This window comes from Platalea leucorodia (genome assembly GCF_965183815.1).
Source record: "Platalea leucorodia genome assembly, chromosome: 5".
Lineage (NCBI taxonomy): Eukaryota > Metazoa > Chordata > Aves > Pelecaniformes > Threskiornithidae > Platalea > Platalea leucorodia.
The window spans coordinates 50119368-50142363 of NC_138827.1; the positions used below are offsets into that span (position 1 = coordinate 50119368).

At 49.4% G+C, this 22996-nt stretch overlaps 1 protein-coding gene across 4 annotated transcripts in view; it reads right to left on the bottom strand.

Moving 5' to 3' along the window:
- Positions 1 to 22996, bottom strand: part of PBX1 (PBX homeobox 1) — a 136594-nt gene that overhangs the window by 9700 nt on the left and 103898 nt on the right. For 3 of the 4 annotated variants that reach the window (XR_014228192.1, XM_082312074.1, XM_082312076.1), the window contains 6 exons: positions 19785 to 20029; positions 16595 to 16785; positions 15497 to 15632; positions 11676 to 11835; positions 3765 to 3877; positions 2195 to 2284 (listed from right to left, as the gene is read on the bottom strand). Coding sequence is in view for 3 of the 4 variants with exons in the window: in XM_082312074.1 (XP_082168200.1) it covers positions 2195 to 2284; positions 3765 to 3877; positions 11676 to 11835; positions 15497 to 15632; positions 16595 to 16785; positions 19785 to 20029 (935 nt within the window). In the remaining variant the exon portion in view is untranslated. The remainder of the gene's footprint in view (positions 1 to 2194; positions 2285 to 3764; positions 3878 to 11675; positions 11836 to 15496; positions 15633 to 16594; positions 16786 to 19784; positions 20030 to 22996) is intronic. The other variant, XM_082312075.1, reaches the window with a different exon arrangement.

Genomic DNA, 22996 nt, shown 5'->3' on the forward strand with positions numbered 1-22996 from the left:
GCCCTGCTTGCTATGAGACAGCTACCCTGCCTGTGCTGAGCAGCTCCCCAGGACCTTGCCTGGGACCAATGCTCTCTGGAAGGCAGCCATACTTTGGGGGTGGACAAACTGAGGTCAGCCAAGGGACCTAGCGGGACGGGAAGACATTAAGTGACAATAAAAGCTACAGGGGAGCATGCTGCCTGGGATGTGGGGGAAGCAAAACATTCGGGGACAGAGAGACAACCTAGAAGATGCTTCCTAAACTATCTGCTCAGCTCCGGACTCCCTGCCTTGCTCCCCATGCCTACCACAGCTTTATGGGGAAATGAGGCATAACCCCCAAACCCAGGCGGTCCCTTTGCCCACTTGCCACCCTGTCCCTTTCTGAACAACATCCAATTTGGGCCAGTTTGAGCTCCTGCCCTCCTAAAAAAACAGCCTGAGCAGCCATTAGATGCCACCATCCTGGGTCCCCATTTGCAAAGTGCAGGGGGGACCGCTGAGCCCCTGCCGCTCTCAGCTCACTGGTTCCCAGTGCTGCTCGTGGTAACACTGGTTCTCCCAGTACCACACCCAGAAATACCAGACCAGCCCTCCTCGTCCTATTCAGCTCTTGAGTTTCCACTACCTCTTTCTTCTCCTTTCTCCCATTGCCCCCTCCCTGCCTCATAATCCCCAGGAGCTACCCTCCCCCCCCAAATTTTGGCTTAACCCAGCCCACTGTTATTTTCCAAGCCAACTGCAACCATAATCAGCTCAGCCTCTTTCCTTGGGGGTATTTTAATTTATACAAAAGTATCATCTCTTATCATGATCAGCCTGCGATTCATTTACTCTCCAAGTATTAAAAAGCCAGAAAGGGAATAAATTCAGCGCACAGAGAAATTAATGCGGAACGATAGGCTCTTTCATGTGGCATTTCCAAGCGCCGTTTTTGCAACGGGCTTATGTAATGAGACATAATTATCTGCACATGTTCAATTACATTACTTCACAAATCCTCCCTGCCTCTGCCTCCTGACGTCAAGCCGCCCGCTAAGCCCTGGCACTCACAGGAAAGGGGAGCACAACCCCCCGTCCCGCTGCACCCCTTTCCCTGCACCCTTTTCCCATGCTGGCAGTGGCTGCTCGCACACTGATGGCCCGAAGACAGTCACAGGCAAGGTGACAAATGGCACAAGCCTTGGCCAGGGGGGTCATGGGACTGGACGGTGCACCCCACCAGGGTGCTCAGCTGCGGGACCATGGTCCCATCCAGAGGATCACCACCTTCCTGCCCAGCCTGAGACCACCCCACCTCAACCCTCAGCCTCCTCAATGGGCACCGCGGCAGCCAGCCATGTAGGGGGCCAGCCGCCTCCTCCTCTGTGCCACCCCGGACACCACCACCACCACCCACTCGGCGCTCACAGCCTCCTTTTCCAGGCTGCCCTCTTCTCCCAGCTTGCTGTCACTGCCACTGAGATGGTGGACGATTGATCTGAGAAATGAAGTTGGATTGCTGTCCCGAATCTACACTGGGTTCTCCTTGTGTGTGTCTGATCGATTTCCCCCTGTGCGACACAGCTTGTCGCTACGAATTTTCATGCTAGTCAGAACCCGCCAGCGCACCCAAGAACAAGGAGAAGATGCTCCAGAGACTGCCCTCCCCCTTGCATCCTCCCCCAGTCTGGTTGGGCGAGGTTTTCTTGGGTTGACGTTGGTTGGCTTTGTGGGTTTTTTTTCTCCTTTTATTTGCAATTGTTATTGCTGCCAATCCCATCACCGCCGTGCTTTCGGATGCAGGCCAGGGATGGGTTATTTTTAGATGGTCGCTCCGGGATGGTGCCATTGGCCTCCGCATGGAGCCATCTCTGGACCGGGGCATTCGCGGTGACATTCCCCACCACAGTTACGCGAGGTGTCACCTGTTTAGCAGCTCCTCTCGGCCGAGCGCGTGTGGCCGCAGGTGCCAGGCGAACGCTGATCGGCTCTGACAGTCCTAGACGCCAGCTGCCTGCACAAAGCCTGCCCGGTCGCCACTTTTTTTGTGGGCAAAGCTCTGCCGTTGGCATGACCGATACAGAAGCAATAAACTAGGTGACCGTAAAAGCAAAGACAAGTCCTACTAAGTGGCATTCTGAGCCCTATGGCTTTGAAATAATTGGTAGTGAGAGAACAAAAATGAAAAAAACAAAAAAACAAGAACCCGAGCCTGTTTTTTTTTTCTTACACTGATGCCCTGCGGACTATACATCTGACTTGCTGCGAGTCCATCACTGTATCCTCCTGTCTGGCTGATAACATGGCGAAGGGTATCCACCTAAACAGACCAACGACAACAAAGACACAAATTAGAGTGAATGAAAGGTTAGTGGGCAAAGCTGCTTCGGTTCATCTTTGGCATAATAAAAACAAATAGCAGTAGTAGTAGTAGTAATAATAATAATAATAAAAAAAAAAAAGGTATATACTTAAAGAGGGGGAAAAGAGAACTGCAGTTGGCCTTGTGGTGAGAGTCGAGCCAGAGGACTGCTCCTGCCTCCCTCACCACCCCCCACCTGCCCCGGCGGCCCCATCACGCTCTCCTTGGTCCCAAGTCTTGCAACAAAAAGAGCGGAAAGGGAGAACAGCGTGGCAAGCATGGGGTGGGACCTCCTGAAGCACATCGCTGCCGCCAGCTCGACCATCATGCTTGAGGACCCACGTTCCTACCCTTACCCGCTTCCACCCTTCAGCCCCAAGGACTGGGAAGCTCACGGCAATGGAAGGAGATCCTCGGAGTTGGCCAAGCGCCTTCATTTTGGAGGGCCCAGAAAGGGAATATACCTACCATGGCAAAGGCACTGGCAGCTCTCCTCCAAATGCCCCGTTCCTCTCCCTCCGCTCCCCCAGCCCAGCCCTAGCAGCGGTACGCGCGGCGAGCACACCTCGTTGCCCACAGACGGTACGCTTGCTCTGCGTCCAGCACTGCGAGGGGAGCAACCTCAGCTTTAGAGAGCTCTCCTTGCCCGATGCAGAAGTGTCAGAGTGGCTGTCATCTCTCAACACAGTACAGAGCCTTAGATGCCAGAGAGTGGACTCATGGCACATCTGGACATCGGATATGAGGTGAGAAATCTGAGTGAGTTCCTGGCTATTTTAAATTCTTTCTTTTTGCCCAAAGCATGGGTTGAAGTTTCAATAACACTGCTCAAAGCTCCCTTGCTTTGTCTTGCTGGTGTGTACATGGGTGGTGGGAGTGCCTGTGCTTTGGAGAGATGATGAGGGGTGGTTTTTAATTTAAAAAAAAAAAAAAAAAATCTGTTTATTTCAGCATTTCTCGCCTTTCAGTAGACACCTGGTTCGGCATCAAAGGAGTAAGTGGAAGTCTTGTAAAATGAGACACCAGTCCAAACATCTGGCCCCTTCCCTTGGAAGAATAAAGCAAGCAGAACCTAAACCTCAGCCTTTGAGTTTGTGCCTGTTCTCCTGAACCTCCTCTCCTCCTAGTACGACTATCAAGCCAGAGCCAAATGCATTCACAAAGTGTGGGCAAGTCTCCTCAAGACCATGGTTGTTGGTTTGGTTGGGTGTTTGGTTTTGGTTTCTTTTGGATTCATTTTTTTTGGTGTTTTTTGCTGTTGCTTTTTTTTGGTTGGTTAGTTGTTTTTTCAGTTTGGTTTGCCTTTTTTAAGTGTTGGTTGGTTTGTTTGTGCTGGTTGAGATTTGCTCTTTTCGGACGGGAGGGAGAAGTGCCAATACAATCACAGGCTCCTCCAACACTAATGCATTCACTGGCAGTACATCGGATGGGTCCCTACCTGTGACTGCACGTTGGCTCCAACCTGGGCCCCTTGGTAAGAATCCCCATTGAGAGACTGCACGCTCATGAACAAATCTCCAGAGTTTGACATGTTAAAAGAACTGGAAGAACCTGGAAAGGAAAGAGTGAGGCACCTGAATCACAGAAAGGAAAAAGATCCACCCCATGACTCTCAGCCAAGAGGAAGGAACAACATGCCAAGCAACCACAAAACCAAAACACACAGTCAGGTTAGTAGTATGAAGAACAGAGCAAGCAAAAAAAAACAAAAAAAAAAAAAAGATGCACTCTTGAGGTTATTCAAAGCCACATGTTGTTACAGCTCAATGCTAAGAACATTCTTCAACAGCTCCTCAGCTGGAGGAAGGATTCTTCATGCTCTGGACTGAGACAAACAAAATTCAGCCTGGAGGACTCAGACAGCCCTTTTCCTTCATTTCAGGGCATCAAAATCCTTCAGGCAGCTTTGAAAATCTTGGTTGTTGGAGGTGTCCACCCAGCAGATTGCACTGGAGAACAGAATTACCCAAACAAGCCTCGCTATCAAGAGCAGAAGCCTTTTCAGCAGGGCGAACCAGGCCCACGCTACTGCTGTTTCCGAGAAGCTCAGATCAGGGTGGGTAAGTCTACACTGCGCTGCTCTCTGCAGGGTGTGCACATCCAGACACCATCCAGTTCCACAGCCGGAGCTCCTGCTGAGCCACGGGAAGCTCTGCGAGGGAGTGGTGCGTGGGGTTTGCCTTCAGAACATCAGGAACCCATCACTGGTGGGAACTGCAGTGCACCAGGAGCGAAGGCTCGCAAAAACGTGAAGGCACCTGGGCTAGACTCCCAGTACCCATCACATCAGCAAGTGTCTTTCATCGTGATGGGCCATGAGAGAACACGAGGGTGTCACAGCCCTCCTGGGCCAGCTGCCCCAGAAGAACGAGCTCTGTAAGCAAATTCCCCACCGCATGCACCAGTCGCCAACGTTACACTAAAAAATGATAACGGTGAAGACAACTGGGTGGGATCAGGAAAAAAAAAATGACAAAAGAAAAGAAAAAAAAATCCCGCCTTTGCAGAAACAAGACTTTCTGCTTCCAGCTTCGAGATATCTCAGCACCTCCTCAACTACAGAACGGGAGAAGCAAACCCGTCATGTAACTGGAAGGCAGGGGAGGAGGGAAGGGGGTTAAAAATAAATAAAAAGGGTTTACGGGATTATTTCAGAACTTATCGTGCAGATCAGCGCGTTAAGTGTGAGACAGCTCAACGTGCAAGGTTTGGTTATATACATGACGTTAGCCTTGGAAAGGAGAGACTTCAGGGGCCCAGGTCAGCTACACTTTCAGCTCCAACCCCAAATACACTCTCATCATCGCCACTGCCACTTCCAGCTTGGAAGAGTGGCAACCACAGTCCTGGTGGAATTGCCCAACTATGGCTCATGCGTACGCTCTGAGAAACACCTGGCAATCCCCCTCCCTTTGCTGGAGAGCAAAGAAACACTCTGGACAGACCCCAGCTCTGCACGGAGGTGGACCAGGAAGGCTCCTCTGAAGGAAGCCACCTCCAAGAAAGGTCAGGGAGCAGGTGGGATGTCTATGCTGGAGACTTCATGTCACTAAACAATCTGCTGCTCTCTTTGCAACTGGCTCTTTTGTCAGGTGCTGGCAATTCTCAGAATTGAAGGAAAGCAGAAACATCATTGCTAGATAAAACACTCAAGACAGTCAAGAGAAAGACTTATCTTGAGCACAGTGACTCTGGATGAGGACCCTCCCATCGGTGCCTGAAAAGAGCAGAGCCAGGAATAGCTCATTGTCTGTGCTCACTGTCAACCCTGCCCAACCTGTTTCAGAGAGAAATCCCACAGTGCAGCGTAAAATAACTGGGACTAGTCAGAAGGCAGCTGTAACCATCACCTCCTCTGCTCCGCTGGCAAAGGGCTCCTGTCACTTCCCGACCTCTCAGGTTACTTGCTATTGTAAAGGCAAAAAAACTAGGGAAATGAGCTGGCAGGCTGAGGATAGCCCACCGTGACACTGCTCAACTTCAAGCATGAAGATGGGCACTTTTCACATCCACAAAGATGTTTCCTACCAGGTTTTCTGGATGATTGCTTTGACCACCTGCACGAAAAGCACAGGGCAGCAATGTGGCTTCGTACTCCTGCAGTGGCTGAGAACCTAAGAGCTTTACAGCTACCACTCACAAGAAGCAGAGAATATTCTCCTATTCTTTTAAGGTGAGCAGAAACCTTCGAGATCACACAAATAATCAGTGGCAGAGCTGGGAAGAGGACTTGGGAATCCCTGAGTACCTGACAGGGCACTGCTATCACTCTGCCCCCAGCAGAGCAACATTTCATCCAACTTTCCCCTACCAAAAGAAAATTATAACAATAATAACAAATAAAAATGCCATAAACTTAACTGATTTTTTGTTGAAACTTAACAAACCTGGCTGTAAAATTGAGACTGGGAGGGAGGAAATAAAAATAAGCAAACAGCCACAAACTCTAGTTCTGAAGAGCGCCGGTGTCTTGGAAATCATGAGGAGTGCTGGAGATGTCACTTATAAGATATACGTTGCTATTGGCACAGGGTATTTTTACAATATATGTGCATATCTAAACAGTAAATAGGTCTTGCTGCTGTTGTGGATGCAAAGATAAATATGCGCATACCAATGGCCCTGCATGTACAGATGCATTTGTATCAGAGGCATAATTGCAGAGAGCCCTTTGCGCCGCCGCTCTGCTGCTTCAGCACTCCACTGTCTACGTACTAGGCGTGTACGAAAATTACAATGGCCCAAAGTCTCAGAGACACAGCTAAGAGGGGCTGATGCACTGGGATGGGAGAGGGGGCAGGAATGCGAAGAGCCCTGAAAATTAAGACTCTGGTATCCTCCATAGAGACAAGATCAAGCAATACAAGTCAAATCCTTCCACTAGAGGAGGCTCCATCATAAATCTAATCTGTCCCTCTGAAAGGCTCCATAGTAAACACACCAAAGGTTTTCAGGGGTCATAATTTGATCTGGGGCTCCTCAAAACCTGAGAGGTAAAAACCATCTTTGACCTTGTGAATCCAGGAGGAAAGGGCTCTTATCTTGGCATGGAAGTCCCTTGATGCTATTGTGTGTAGACAAAAAACCCCACCAGAAAAACCAACACTTTTCATGACTTGCAGCAGTGTGGAACAGTGGTTCATCTTCAGCATCCAGACATCTTATCAAACCCAAGACCTATCACCACTATTCCTTAGTGCTGTGTTTCTATCAGGGTACCACCAGCTTCAGAAAGAGTGGTGGAAATGTCTAAACAAGCTACAGTACTCAGCTCTTGCTGCTGGGTGAAAGCCTACACCAAACCAATGCCCGTAAAGAGATCTCTTCCGCCCCTAACATTTCTGATGAGCAAAACCCACTTCAAGTTTCCGTCCAATTCAAAAATCTTCACAAGCTTGACCGCTGGCATTTCTTGCACCACTTCTCCAGCTCTTCAGAGAGCTGCTTCTCCAGCTTCCCTAATTGTTTTTGCTAATGTTTTGACAGTCTCCACTTCCACCACAAGTTTTCCAGGACCTCTAACAAGTCCTTTTCTCTAAAGTACCCAACAATTCAAACAGCATTAAGAATAAACAAACAGTAGTGGTGTTCATTGGAGCTGAAATCAAGCCATCCTCAGCTGCTGCCTCATACCACCTACCACCAAGGAGACAGACATCCAGCACACTGAACCACTGAAGTTGACTTTGGTCATGTATAAAAGACTCCTAGTTGAAGTCAACAGCAATGACATATACATTGAGAGCACAGAATTTAACCCCCTTGTAACTCTTCCTTGTGTTTCTACCATGGCCAAAGATGAGGGGAGAACTTGATGGACCATGTAGCTCCTCAGCTGGACAAAGCCACCGAGTTTGATAGCAGGTCTAAAAGCCTGGGCTGACCCAGCAGAATATTTGTTCTTTTTCACTTGCCAACCAACACTCAAGACAGTGAGACCATGATCAGAACAGCCTCTCTGCTGAAGCAGGATCCTCTCCAGCGCTGCGCTCTGGACAAGTGATTGCCACAAATGGAGGAAGGCAAAGAAGAGAAGATACAGCAATCAGGCCTGTGCTTGATGAAGTACCCTTCCAGACAGCACGATCCCCTCCATCAGCAGCTTTAAAAGAAGAGTTTTACAAAACAAAAGGGTGAGCAGGAAAAAAAACAGCTCAGGATAATTTTGGCTGCTCTGCATGGAAGATTTCACTGGATGTCATCACCTGTGTGTGGCCCTTGAGGACTCTGGTTGGCAAAAGGGTCTGCCCACATAAAATAGCTTTCATTTGCCATGTGGTTTTTGTGCTGAGATTGTCCAGGCAATCAAAGTGAGGATGGGGAGTTGTTAGCCCAAATGAGCCAGACATCCTCAGCTTATTTGAACATCTGGCTGATAAAGCCCAACTGTGCGTATTCAGGATGAAAAGGTGTTTGACATTCAGGCCTGGGTGACTGAGGATGGGGGACCCTGCTTTGAACGTGCCAGATGGCTAGACAGATGCAATCCTTGCCCTTGTCAATGTGTGGCCAATCTCTTTGACTGACTGTAGCCATTCACCGATCTCCAGTAACATGGGCATCAATGCAGAGAACAGATGGGCCTGCGTAGCCACAGCAGAAATGAATATAGCTCCTGTCCCAGGTCCCATCGCATCCAGTTCCACCTCCTCTTCCAACATCATGGCCCTCCAGGGACTACATTGCTGGTTGCTTCTTTCTCATGACCTGTCCTCTGCCTACTCTCTTTCTTTCCACGTGTCCTACAAGGTATTTAAACCAGATGGTCCTAAAAACTCCCTGCAAATCCAGCCTTTGTTCAGGTTCCTTCCTCACCAAAGTCTCAGCCAATGATCTGAAAACAGAAAAAAGTCCATGGTATAAAAGGAGAGGCATCATCCACCTTAGTCTTTCACCTCTTCATCCACTTTGACGTTCCTCCCACGGCAATTCAGCACATCTGGATGGCTCATGGCCCTTAACACCATCCTCCAAATCTTTCACAGACAGGTTATTTCAGACCTAGTGTGTACAGGTGTGCTTCTTGCTGCTAGCACCTCTAGGACAACCCGAAGCAGGGGAGGTCACACAACTTCAGATGTCCTCAGGACGTGCCTTTGCCCCACAATGGGGCAACGCAGGGATGCTTGACTGAGCTGTTACATCTGCATGGCTCAGCTGGGGAGATCTCAACCTGGGATGCCACTGTTGGAGATAAAATCCTGAGGCCCTTCCAGCTGTCTTCTCAGGAGAGGACTACAAGGACATTCAAACCCACTATCTCTGCAAGCTCACCCAGAGACTGCTGCAGCATACAGGGGGGGTGGTGGGATCTGGGCCAGGTTAGAAACACTTTGCCTATAGCAGAAGAAGGATCTCCATGGCCTGCAAGCTCCCCTCGCACTGACGTGCTGCTTTAGCACCGCCGCCACATTAGGCACATGAAAAGAGGTCAATGTTTCTGGAGTGCAGACAAGTGAGCCAGAAAGAGGACCCAGGAGCTCAAGTCTTACACGTTAATAACAAGACTGTTTGTCCTTCCTTGAAAGCATAGTGTTACCCAGGGATTATCTTAGCTGTTTACTGCAGGGTACCAGCCAATTTATCTTTGAAACAGCCGCGTTACTGCCTGTGGGGAAGGCAAAGAAGCAGCCTCGCACCAGAGCACTATTTAACTGGGCAGGCACTGGGGAAATGCCTGTTCCGCTACATGCGGGCCAGATCCAAACCCATTTAAGCAATTTGAAGCTCTTTCCTTGCTATTCCAGACCTTTGGATCTGACTCCAGTTGAAGAAAGAGGAAAAGAAGGAACTCTGTGTCTCTTTGGTCCAAGCTGATGTGGACTGCAGGACAGCATCACAGGCAATAGGCATCTCCCTCAGCACACGCAATTCTGCTCTCTGTCCTCCAGCCTTTTCTACACAGGGGTTTTAATGTCAAGAGACTCTACCTGACCAGCTGTTTGGAAAGGATGACATTTTTAAAACTGCAGCTCAATCTTCAGCAGTTAAAACAATGGAAGGGGAAAAAAAAAACAACGCCAAAAGAATCAAACAAAATTCCTGCAAACCATCTGTCCCTGCAAAACTCTGCCACGTCCACCTGAGCCCTCTGAGCACCTCAGCCAAGCCAGAGCAGGCAGCACAGCTTGCTCACAGGCAGCCCTGGGCGAGGAGGAGGTGGGAGAGATGCCTCCCAGCAGTATTTCCGACCTGCAATCAAAAGCCGCAACACCTCTGCTCTAGGTGGCTCTGGGGGACAGACCCCTAGCAAGTAACATGTCCCCTGAAAACTAAAGGGTTGTGTGAAGGGACTTCTCTCTGCTGCCCAACTGAATAAGCCTTCTACCACTTGCTTCTGTGCAAGCCATCCACATGAGTCCCTGTGAGGTGTGGACAAGCTCCCCAGCACAGTGATCAACCACTGCTTACCATGTTAGCTTGTGGGTAATGGATTCCCTTTGCCCTCCTGCTCGGGGGTTGGTTTGGGAGATCAGCCAGAGACCCGTGCCACTGGTTTCTCCCCTTGTTTGATCCCTGGCTCTGCTTTCTCCACCTTTCACCCAAAATCCTCCAGATCTGGATTGCTTCTGGGGCGTGATTCCTCTGACAGGTGTTACAGGCTGCGTTGCGCTCATTACAGAAGCACATCCTGATAGCAGCCAGCACAGGGTACCACTGGTGGTCTATTTAACATCCAGCTTCTCCTGCTGCCCAGCATCCCCTTTGCTCCCACATCGTTTCCTTCCTCTCAATAGCCTACCTGACAACAGCAAGCATCATGCCCCTGTGAAAGGGTACCATGAGCAGACACCGAGCTCAAAGGCACAAGAGTAACACATTCCCACTCTCCCTCCCACCCCTAAAAAGAAAAGAGGCACACATATATTTGTATGGATAACGAAGTACGTGGCACCCATGAAGATCACTTTTTTTCCCTCCTTTTAATCAAGTCCTAATTTTCCATCACTCTTGGGAGCGGAGCACAACCAGCCGACTGCAGCCTGGGATCATTTTTGGGTCGGCCGTCCTTGCGGCAGGTACCACACATGACCTAAGCCTCGTTCTCTAGCGGAGGAGTTGAAATCTAGGCAAAGTGCTCTGTGCCTTTGACCCTCAAAATAAACAAATGGAAACCACAGCAAATGGGCAGGAAAGGGGGGAAGGGAAGGGAACGACCCATGGTTTCCCTGGATCACACTGACACAAAGGGAAAATAAAATTCACACAGAGCACACTCTTGCAGGTGATCCAGACACTGTCATGTAAGCAATCAAAGGTAACCACAACGGAAAGAAAATCAAAGGATAAAAATCTACCCAAAACAACCCCCGAAATGGCATGAGTTAGGACATCCCAGAAATGTTGGGGTTTATCCATTAGGGCCACTCATGCTTTCAGCCCCAGTGAAACAGAACCATTATGCAAGGTTTTTTTTTCAATTTTTTTTCTCCCCCCAAAGTGCAAGCAACCCCAGCAATCCTTTTTTTTGATAAATTTTCTGGTTTTGTGTTTACCATCCATGCATATAACCCCCAACGTGGCACCGTCAGTCACAAGGTCTGATCACATTGCTTTTCCAATAAAAAACAGAACAAGGAAGGCAAGAGAAAAGAAAAGAAAAAAGAGGGAAAAAACAAACAAACAAAAAGGCAAAGAAAATAAAGTACACCCACAAAACAACCCCAAAAAACAAACCCATCTCTTTTTTTTTCTTTTAGAGACCACAAAAGTGAGCCAACCAAAACCAGAAAATAAAAAATTGAAATAACCAAAAGGAGAAAAAGAGAGAGAGATTAGAGGGAAGGGGGGAAACGAACAAAAAAACGAACACTAATGACCCAAAATAAAAAAAAAAACAAAAACTAACCAGCTGAATTGGGAGTTGAGGGTGAGTTAGCCTGGCTTCCATGGGCTGACACATTGGTAGCCGTGACAGCCGTTTTGGCAGCATAAATATTGGCTTCCTCTTGAAATTTACCTATGTTCTTCTTGTACCGGATTCTCTTATTTCCAAACCAGTTTGATACCTAAAGCGAGTTTAAGAGAAGACAAAGACGTTAACGTTTCAGCTCTGGAGAGTGCAGCTGGGTGAGGAAGGTGGATTAGTTCAGGTTAAGCAGTGCATATTCTTCCCCCCACCCCGCTGTTTCCTAGCTGTGGAAGGAAGACTTTCTAACCATGTATGCCACTCCAAGCCCAGGAAAGGTGGTGGGACCCTCCCGGGAGGGCCGGTTTGTGTGGATATGTCTGGTTCCTCTATGGATGAGACATCCACTAAGAAGATGCCCCACATGAACCACTAGATCCACCCCACGAAAATATCAGATGGGTTTAAAAAAACCTGAGAAAGTGAAATGACTCTGAAATGGCACAATCTGAAAATGAGTATGTGTCATTTTGGAACTTTCTATTTGCCTCCTCCTCGGTGTCCTTTTGACAGATGCCTTGATTCCCAGATGCCCTTTCTCCTCCCTTTGGAGAAGGCAGTGTGGTTTCAGGAAAAACATCCAGCGAATTTACTCGGGCCTGGCTGACACACCAAACTGCCTTGATATCACTGAAGCTCTGCTTTTGATCCACCTGAGTAAAATCAGTGTAAAAGGCCAGAAGTGGATGCTCTTCATCCAGCTGAACTTGGCTTTGTATGATTTACCATGAGCCACTACATAAACCAGGAACTTCAGGGGAAGGATGGAAAGGGAGCACAGGGCTCGCTGTAAGACCTAACTCTGGTCCCAGGGAACAAGTGTGTCCTTTGGAAAGGGGGAGGAAATGTTTCCACTGTGTTCGCCCAGAGACCAGTATGGGCCTGATGTGTCTAAGTGGCTAGAAGTGTGCTGAGTGAGGCTAGTACGTTTATTTAAAAAAAATAAAGAAGCAGGCTGAACTTCTTCAGAAGCCACGGGGTGGCTGAAAATGATGCACCAGATCTGAAGGCAGAATGAAGCAGTGGAGCTCTGCTCATGCCAGCCCTGGCAAAAGCTTTCCCTGTGCCTGCAGCAGTGCAATGCATGAACCTCAGAAAGCCCCAAGGAGAGGTCCAGGCAGTGATCCTCGCAGACTGTCATGGTGATATCCTGGGGTCAGTAGTATGAATGCTTGACAGAAAGGTTGCTTGGACAACCTGCCAGGTGTCTGGATAAATGCCCCAAAGTTTGCACGTCAGAGGTTCAGCACTGTGACAGGATAACTCTGTGAAACCAGGCTGTGGTATCTGGCCAGAACTGCTTCCAAGGGAAAATGTCAGGATACCTCCTGAACCACCGTGAACTCAGCATTCCCAAAATCCTGCTCAGTATCCTGCTGATGATAACCCTGTTCACTTATGGGCTCTATGTTGCACTGAACAATTTCAGAGAAGACACGGGAAATATTTAACCTACAGTCTGGGAAGCAGCTCTCAGCTTCTTCTTTGGCAACACTGAACACAGAGAATCAGGGGAATGTTCTCCTACTTGCAGGTCTCTAAGCAGAAGACAACTTCCATCCACTACTGACCGTATTTGAGAAAGCTCATCAGGATGAAGAGGATGGGCAAATGCCAGAGGATGCTGCAACTCTCCCAGAAGAGCTCCAATGCTCCTAGGAATGCTTGGAGCTGCAATCTTGAGCTAGCAAATCAACCTTTTTGGTGGGACTCCAAGGACATTCTCCCTTTGCTTGCCAGTGAGCAAGTACATCAGTGCTCCCCCTTCCAAATGGACTGTCCAAGCACCAAGACACAGAAGACAATACTGGATGTTCATCCTGGGAAGCTCATAATTTTTTCCTCATCTTAAGGAAATTGTTTTGGCTTGGGTGTTGATAACTGGGTGTTGATATGCTTTTATTCCTATGATGCATTCCATCTGCAGTTCTCATAGAGCATTCAGCAGCTTCTACACAGAAGTGGCTTCATCCGCCAATTCACCTGCTACTGAACTGCACACATCCAATCCTGCGCTGCTGCAGAGCAGGAAAAAGAAAATACAACTTGCGGAGACTCCTGGGAGGCAAACGGTAGTAACTCAGATCAGCACCCAACCCAGATCTGGGAGTGAATATTTTGATGGCACCAGGAGCAGTTGCTGTTTGTGAGTAGCTCCATTCCACTTCTCGGTCCAGCTTTCTCATTAATGACAATGTGCTCCTTCGTGACCTTCCCACTTGGCCATCTCTCTACAACAGCTATTCTAGCTTCAAATGCTGGAGCTGGTGGGTGAACTCCTCTGAGCACCACAGGGAAGGAAGTCAGAATAAACGGCCACCACAATCCATCTTCATCTTAAAACTTGTGAAGCAAAGAGCCTGCCTACCCCAATCAGCCTTTGAGTTCACGTGAACTCTGCTCATGACTTGCACAGATTCACGCTGTCCCATGTTCCCACTTAGCCTCAGCAAAAACAGAGACTTGGATGTGTGCTTGTTTCTGCCTTCTTTGGATCAAGAAGGGAGGGAGATCCTGGAGACAGGCACAATGCAGCCTTGATACAGCACGGTCAAAAAACATCCTAAGTGCAGCGTTTCTCCTGGGCATTTTCTCTTTGCGAGGGAGAAGTTGTAAGTGCGAACAGATGAATTAAAAGTGAGAAGGGAACATCAGGACAGCTGTAGTTTTACTTAAGCCAATATGTGCTGTCTCTCATAGGTAACTCTGGGCAGAATCAACGTTTGGGTCTTCTGACCCAGGGGATGCAATCAGAGTCACTCAGCAGGCATTCAACATGGTGACGACACCTACCCTTGGATGCTGTTGCTCCTGCTGAAAGCAGACATGCTCTCACAAGGACACCAGATGCTACTGCTGTCTTCAGTTTACTCAAGTGACGAACAGGCATGTGCCTGGGGCTGGGAAGCGGCCCAAGATGGGGAACGCAATGGGAGCCTAGAGGGAGCACTAAGCTCACATGAGGACAAGACTACCAGAGGCCATATAGACTCGCTTTCAATCACGCAGCTTGCTCCAAAAAGAGAAAATAAAGAAGGGTAGGCCTCAGCAATGTACAGTTGAACACTTCAAGGACTGACTGCATTCCTCACAAATCCCAGCAGCACTCAGGTCAAAGCTACAGACTCCAGGAACTATGTGGCTGCCTTGAATGTATGGAAATAATTCAATTTGTCTTTATTGACCACCTTTCTTTGAGGAATAAGCAAGTCAGGGAGATGTCATGTTCCGCAGTACAAGAGTAATGACAGAAAGAAATGACCCTGAGAAAGTCCACCCTCCTTGAGCACAAACTATAACCATTAGCCTGTCTGACCCAAACCCTTCCCACCAGGACCTTGTCCATTCTACCTTATCAAACAAAATCAGTACAACTCTTCCTACTGTCTTCAAATCCCTTGCCTTAAAGAATGAACTTTCAGCCCAAACGAGCTCTTCTTGCAATCCAGCTCAGCACTAATTCCTTGAAGAGAAGATTTCTGTGTTGTTAACACCTTGGCTGCACACAGAGCCGTCACTCCATGAAGTCTTCAGCCCTTCTAAATCCTCTCCCAAACTCTCCTTTTCCATCCATGGCTTCAATCTGCAAGTCTGCCACCTGCTCTCCCATCCACTTACGCTAACTTGCGCTAAACTAATTTAGTAATTAAATGCTCAAGACTGCGACATGACTGACTTGACTGAGGTCTGGAGTGCCCTTCACTATGCTAAAGTTTCCCATTAGCCGTAGCTGTCTTTGCTGTATTTCTGGGCTCTCTCACCTGTGAGACTGTGATGCCGCATTTCTTGGCTAGCTCTTCTTTGGCTTCCTCACTGGGGTAAGGGTTGCTGAGATGGGAATAGAAATACTCATTCAGGATTTCCGTAGCCTGCTTGTTGAAGTTTCGTCTCTTCCGTCTTAGCGTGAAGAAAGAGGGGAAAACAGAAGGAAAAGTAAAGGGAATCAGTGCCAGGGATCCAAAAACAGGAATGCAATTTTAGATACTCTGACTTTCCCCACTTCCCTCCCTCCTTCCCCTGCTCCTGGGAGCATGGAATGCAATAGGCTCATGGCCAGGAAGCTTCTCATCTGCACAGTGCTGGCAACTTTTGCCTCAGCTCCTTCCAAAGCAAGTAAGTCTCCTTCTAAAATTGTCACTGTATCCTCTACCTCACAGAAGAGTCTTAAAACTGGCACCCAGCTCCTCCACCTGGGAAGGTGATTCCCAACACCTGGCTGCCCTGGCCAAAGACATCACTGCTACCCTGCAACGTTCTGTGCTGAGAAAGCAGCAATGGATATTATCCTTGGGGAAGTCTGTTCCATTCATAGCTGGGCACTATCTGTCTGCTACCTCTTCCCTCGTACCCCCAGTGTAGCTGCCTCTGCTCCCCATCCCAAGCTGCAGCTCAAGCCACAGCCTGCACATAACCAGCTTGAGGAGTAAAATAATTCTACAGCAAATTTAAAATCTTGGACAATGGAAACAGAAGGAAAAGAATAGGAACCTAAACGGGACAGGATGGGCTGGAGGATTAGCTTTCATCCTCAACTGAAGAGAACATTTTCACCACAGAGCTTTGCTGGAATATGCCACAGAATTTCCTTCTGCCAGAGCAAAACCAGCATGTGCAATTCTCAAGGTATGGCTGGGAGCCTCCCCGAGACAGAGGCTGGATGTCTTGAATTGCTGTCTCCTCCCTTGCTGAGCCACAGACAACTACAGAGTAAGGAAGGCAAATAGCCTTTGCAGCTCAAGACCACGAGACGTTGCCTTTCAGATGGACCTGGATTCACTTCAGAACCTCAAAACACCTCTCCCGGGCCTGAACAATACTGCACAGCAGGTGGGAAGAAAGGTTTGGGGGGGTGAACTCACCGTGCATCCAGAAATCGGGAGCGCAAGATCATGACTGCTTCACACGTACTTTGCTTCAACTGCATCTGGATGGAGCTGAATTTGCGGTGGATGATGCTCACCATCCGCTCTATCTCCTTTGGAGAGATAGGTCGGGTTCGGCTCTGCTCACGCAGCAGGTTCATCACGTGGGTGGTGAATTCGTTGCATGCCTGGGATGGCAAGAAAAGCAAAAGAAACCCCAGGATCGGAAGGTCATTCGATAGTGTCAAGGACAGTACAGAGGCAATGCTGCTAAGGAAGCAGATGCACGCAGAGGCTTCAATGGCTAGGTTTTTTTAGACCAGACCCAGAGCAAGGGTGTGCTGGCTCTCTGGGGAGAGAATTTCTCTTGTCTGCCAAGCAGAGGGCATGAGAGACTCCCAACAAACATGGAAAGGCAGGAGCCAATTTCTTTGCTCTCAGGGATCATGGATGGAGCTGGGGCTGGTGAAGCCCTAGGACTCATGTGAAGCATGAAGAAGTCCCAGCCCTTACACTGTTTTTCTAGATGGGACTGGAGGAGCTATAGATGTATCTGAGGAGGACCATGAACCTTTTGACCTCTGTCCCTCCTCCCACTGCCCCAGCTGGACCCCAGCAGCATGTGTCCTGCAGAGCCCCTTGTGCTTCACAGGAGCAGCTCCCAGAGAGACACGGCCCTGCTCCGCGCTCTTAGCACATCAGATAAGAAGTAAGTAACAATAATAATTAAAGCCTGAGTGAGGCAGGAACCCTGACAAGTAAGGATAAGCAGGTAATAATCCCAATTAGTTTGCTGCTGGCGAAGCACTGCCTGGCTGCTCCTGCTGTCCCCATGCTGTGCTGTGAGGACAGGGCAGCGACAGGAGTCAGGGGGGACAAGGGAGGGATCTTGAGGCCGGATGAAGGCCACTTCATTGCCCGCTCCTCCATCACCACAAGCACCTTGTGGGCACAACAGGATCCTCCAATTCCCAGAATCAGTCTGGGATCCAAGCCCCGAAAACCAGGTTGAGAGCAGCACTCGGACCCTGATGGCTTGAGAAACCTTTGGTGCTCCTGGGACACGGGCAGCTGCTCTCAGGACAGTGCCCCCAGTTGCCACCCCACGATGGGGAAAAAGGGTCTAGCAGGGGAAAGAAACACTGATTTTCTGGACTGGCAACACGGGCTTGACTTACTATCTCCCACCCCACCCTTCCAAGCTGAATCCCCGCCTACAGCTCGGACCCAACAAAGAGACATCCCGGAGGCCAGCAGAGCCCCTCCAATTGCCCATCACCAGCTTCAGCTGACAGCTCCCATCTCCTGGGGTGAGTGCCAGCTACGAGAGCTCTCAGTTGGGCACCTCTTTGCTCCCAGACACCTGAGCAATTTCAGCTCGTCTCCTCTTGGTGTGAAGTAAAAAGCATTAAAGACAAAATTGCAGGCGAGTGCCGTGCTGTCACAGCAGCAGCCAGACGCTGTTTGAAGCCAGGCACTGAGCTCCCCCAGCCACCAAAAAGGGGACTGGAGAGAGGGGGATGGAGGTTGAGAAACCCTGAACCCTGGTTTTGCAGGACTGCAGGTGACGATACCAGAGATGTGGCCCAGCACAGCCATTTGCAAAGCAACTTGGTGGCAAAACCAACCCCGTCAGTGGATTGTGAGAAGGAAAGATGTGGTGGCCCATCTCACCCCATGGGGGTGGGGTAAGGGTTTCCCTCACCTGTCTGTCCCTTTGGGGAGCAAAAGTGTTGCAGAAACAAAACCAGAAAAGCAAACAAACAAAACCCCTGCCCAAGGGGGGGAAGGAGCAGAAGGTCTGAAGTCTGTCCCTGGCTGCGCCCTTGGAGAAAGGTCCTTGCTGGCTCTGCCTTTCATCGGTCTCTCCTTGGGCTTGGGTGGCAGAGGACATGGGGTCTCTCTCGCCCTCTTCAGCCTGGGGGCTGAAAGATGAGCCCTGATGTGCTCTCCACTCCTACCCACGTGAGATGGCTGAGGCTCCCTCATGCCACACCACCCTGCGTCTGTGCCTCGAGGGAGTGACAGTGACGGCTGAGGACAGCCACCAAAGGTCATCCTTCCAACCTGCCCCTTGCCGGCTCCCTGAACCCTGCTAACCTTCCTCCTCTAATGCTCTGCCAAAATGCGCTTCACGCTCAGCTTCTCCAACACCAGAGCCCTGCCTGGCCACCCTGACTCCAGCTCCAACCCAGGGGCACTCATCTAAGGTAGCTCCACACCCCAGGTGTAGGTCTGAAGATGCCGCCCAGCAGCCTCAGCTTGGCCAGCGTCACACCTGAAGAGGCGAGACAGCCCCAGCCTCACCATGCATCCAGTTAGCTGGGTAAAATGGGGGCCAGGCTGGCTCACCTGTACAGACCCCGGCACTGGCGGCTGCTCACAGCCCTGTCACATCGGCAGAGACAGCGTTAAATCAGAGACCTGAAAGCCCGCCTGGCCCCTGGCTGCAGAGCCCATCCTGCACCCAAAAAGGAGGGACGCTTTCTTGCTCACACTCCATAAACCACAACCTTGGGATAGAAACCACATTCATTGCAAGGGCAAGCCTCGCAGCGGTGAAGAGCAGTCTGCAAAACATCTGGAAGCATTTGAAAGAAACTGTTTTTGAGTGTTGGCCTGCGAAGCTTTTCAGGCAATTGTCAGTGTTACCAATAGCCGCATTCATGACCCAGATAGTTTTTCTTTTTTTAAGAATCATCTTCCACAAGAAAAAAGACACTTTTTTTTTCCTGGGAAAAAAACTTTTCAAGCAGAAAAAATATGCAAGGAAGATTTTGATTCAAGCCTTGCTTGGAAAACTGCCTGCACCAAGGCCAGCACCTGGAAAAGGACTCCCCCTTCATAGGGCCAATTTTTGGCAAGATATTAGGGGAGGAGTGAAAAGCAAAAATCAAAGGGGTAACCCATGCCGAGCCTATTATCACGCCACATCCTAGTGCAAAAAAACAACCCTCCCAACCCTAAAAAAGCACATTTTCACTCCAATACCAAGCAACACAGTTTGCATTTGCCTGTATGCTCCTAACAATAGATGTCAGTAGCGATCCAGGCTGTGCATAACCACGTTGCAGTGCCAGTGCCAGCACTGGACGGTGGCTCTCCAGGCTGCTCCGGCTCCTGTTCCCACCATCCTCGATGACCACCCCTGGGCAGCCCTGCCCTCCGCCACGAAGGAGCCTGTTACCTGCTCGTACTTCTCCAGCTCCGTGTGATAGATCTGCCGGATCTGGGAGAGTTTGGCTCTGTAGTCGGAATGCTCCACCGAGTTGTCGGAGCCGGCTCCTCCTGATGCAGCTGCAGCAGCGGCAGCAGCGGCTGAGCCGCCTCCTTTTTCGGGGCCCGCTACCCCCTCGGCCAGGAGCATGTTGTCTAACCGCATCAGCTGGGGGTCCGTGGGCTCCTCTTCCTGCGCTCCCCGGATGCTCAGCACTGCAGGAGACACAAAGGGGAGAGGAAAGCCTGAGTCGGGCCCAGACTTAACTCGGGGAAGGGGATGCTCATCCAAAAGGGGATGCTCATCCCAGGCTGGACCGGAGGGGCTCAGTCCCCATGAACGGGGCTTTTCTTCCTTTCCCAAGGGTACCCTAACAGGCAGTCTGCATCTCGGTGCTCCGAGTGGAAGCACAGTTCCTCAGCTCTCCAGCCCAGCAGCAGCAACAGGGGCACTCCAGCCCCCCGCTCCCCTCCCTGCCTCTTTCCCTCCTTCCCACGGGGAAGAAGTAGGGCAGAACCAGCAGAGAGCTCACCGCAGAGGTAACCCAGAAAGCCACACTTTGTGTTCAAATATGCAGTGAAGCTGCTAGCAATACCAATCAAAAACCCAACCAATTTATCCGTTCTTGCTGCAAGAAGTGATAGGGACTGTATCCCGATTCAAGCTCGGGATGGGAAATCAAGAGGTTCTACCCCAGACCCCAGCTCGCCCAGGGGTCCTCTTGTGTCAGCTAACATATCGTTTATGGACCGATCCTGCACTGTTTGCATCAGCCCTCAAAACCCCCCCAACCCCAGATGGCAGGGGAGGAAGCCAGAGCCCATGGCTGGCTGTGCCTCAGTTTCCCCATCTTTGAATACAGATGAAGGGGGCTTGCAAGGCTGTGCTTTTAGCTACCCAGTGGAAAAGCAAGCAAAAAAACTATATGAAATAAATTTTATTCTTTGGAAAACACCTTTTTTTAATAATCCACTCATTCCAGTAAAGTCTAAACCGTGCTAAGAAATGGGGTGATAATAAATCAATACTCCTGGAGTGACTTGCCAAGGAGAGAATTTTCCTCCCCTCTTTGTACTCCCCTCCTCAATTATTGCTTTGAGTAAAAGTCATCGTCCTGCGAGGGCTTTCCTGGAAAAAACACATGGGAGCATCCCGACCGCTGCAGGCCAGCTTGAGAAAGGGACACATCCCAGGTCTGAAGGATGGAGGTGCCCTATGTGCCCCCCCTGTGTGCCCCTCCATGTTCTGTGTTTGAACACAGAAGCATAACCCGAGATTTCCACACGCACACACACAGGTGTGCACAGCTGCAAAATAAATAAAATAAATAAAATAAATTGTTGATGAGTGAACAAAAAAGGCATTTCCTGAGAGAAACGAGTTGTATTTCCCCATCTTGTCTGGCACAGGAGCACTTTGTAAACACATACACCCCCCCATGCACACACTCATGCACATCCAGAGCTGGGTAACGTTGCGTGGATTTTCGTAAAGCCGTGCCCGCTTACACCCGAGATGAATTTGACCCCCCGAATCCGCAGCGCAAACAAGAGCAAGTGATTTTCCCTGTCATTTAAAAAAAAGAAGTCTAAAATCAGTTAGCAAAAAGAAATAAAACCAGAGCAGCTAAAAAACACAGGCAAACACCAAGTATGGTCTTCCTCACTCTGAAATAAGTTAAAAGATATAGCTATATACTATATAGCTATAGTATAAAATGAAAGTAAAAGACCCTGTTGTGAGGTTTGGCTAATACTAAAAAGAGCTTTTTTTTTAAGCTTCAAACTCTACCAAAGTCATTATTTTCAGGACTCTAGCATTTATTGGCATTTTTGTGATTAAAACATTTGCCGTCAACAAAGGTGCGAAGGTCAGGGGGAAAGAAAAGATAGAAAAAAGCTCAACAACAATAAATTTGCCAATAAGATGAGCTTATAGTAAATAATTCCATGCTAGGAAGGATCATTTCTATACGGAGGGATGGGGGCATGGTGCCAAATTTGGAGCCGGGTGCCAGTTGCCAAGCCCCGGGGAGACAGGTCCAGCATCCCCCTCCACCGCGGGAGGCTTCCCATGGCACCGCCGGCACCCAGCCACGTGCTTCACCGATGAATAAGTCTGCGGGGAGAGGTCAGATTTTATCAAGAAAAGGGTTTGGGGTCTGCAGTCCATAAACTGAAATAAGAGGTAAAGGTAGCCAAAACCCTTAAAAAGAGGAAAGGTGACAGGCTACTGGGGAGAGATAAACTTGCTATGAAAAAAAGAGAATAAATTCCTATTCTTCCAGGACAAAAAAAAAAAAAAAAAAAATCACTAAATTAAAGCACATCAAAAGCCCAAATACAAATGGAAAGCAACACAGGTAAAAAAAAAGAAATAAAAAAAAACCCAAATAAACAAATCAAAAGCAAAGTTGCCGAAACAGGTGCATCTGGATTTCAAAAGGGAAATGTTTTTAGATTAAAAATCTCAGGAATCATTGACCTGACAGGTAGGCACAAGTGATTAATTAGTTGATGTTTAGAAAGCTGCTTCCTGATGAAAAGCGCCGTATAACCCCTGAGCTTTATTACTGTGCAACACATAGGGACCAGCACCCACTGGGTGTGTGCATCCCGAGCATCCTACGGATGGACACGCGTCCCCACAGCAGCAACCCGAACCCAGCCGGAGACTGTGCAGAGACGGCCTGGGCTTGGCTGCCTGCTCAGAATAAGGCTAGGGAGTAAATAAATGGAAAGGCCAATGTGTCTAAGCAGAACTGATGCTGCCTATTTATCCCTGGAAGGCAGCGCTCAGCCAAGGAGAAGACAAAATGATTATTTAAAAGCTCCTTTTTTATCTTCCCGGTGCTGTCCCTGGCTCCAATGCACCTCCTGCCAGGATGCCCGGGGTGCTGGGCTCCTCAGCAGCTCCAACCCTCCAAAATGCTCCCTGTGATGGGATGCGGCCCTTGCTCCACCGGCCAGGGGGCTCGGGATGAGCTGGTACAGGCAGCACCCGATCCACAGTGCCTGGGGGGCCGATCGCAAAAGGCCCCCACTCTCCCCAGGCTGCCGGCTTTCCCACTAAATTAAAATAAAATGAATTAAGCAGAACGATCCTCGGTGATCCGGCAGCAAGCCAGAGCCAAGGGGCTGTGGGTGAGCTCCCGCCCGTGCCCTGGCATCCCCAGGACCCGC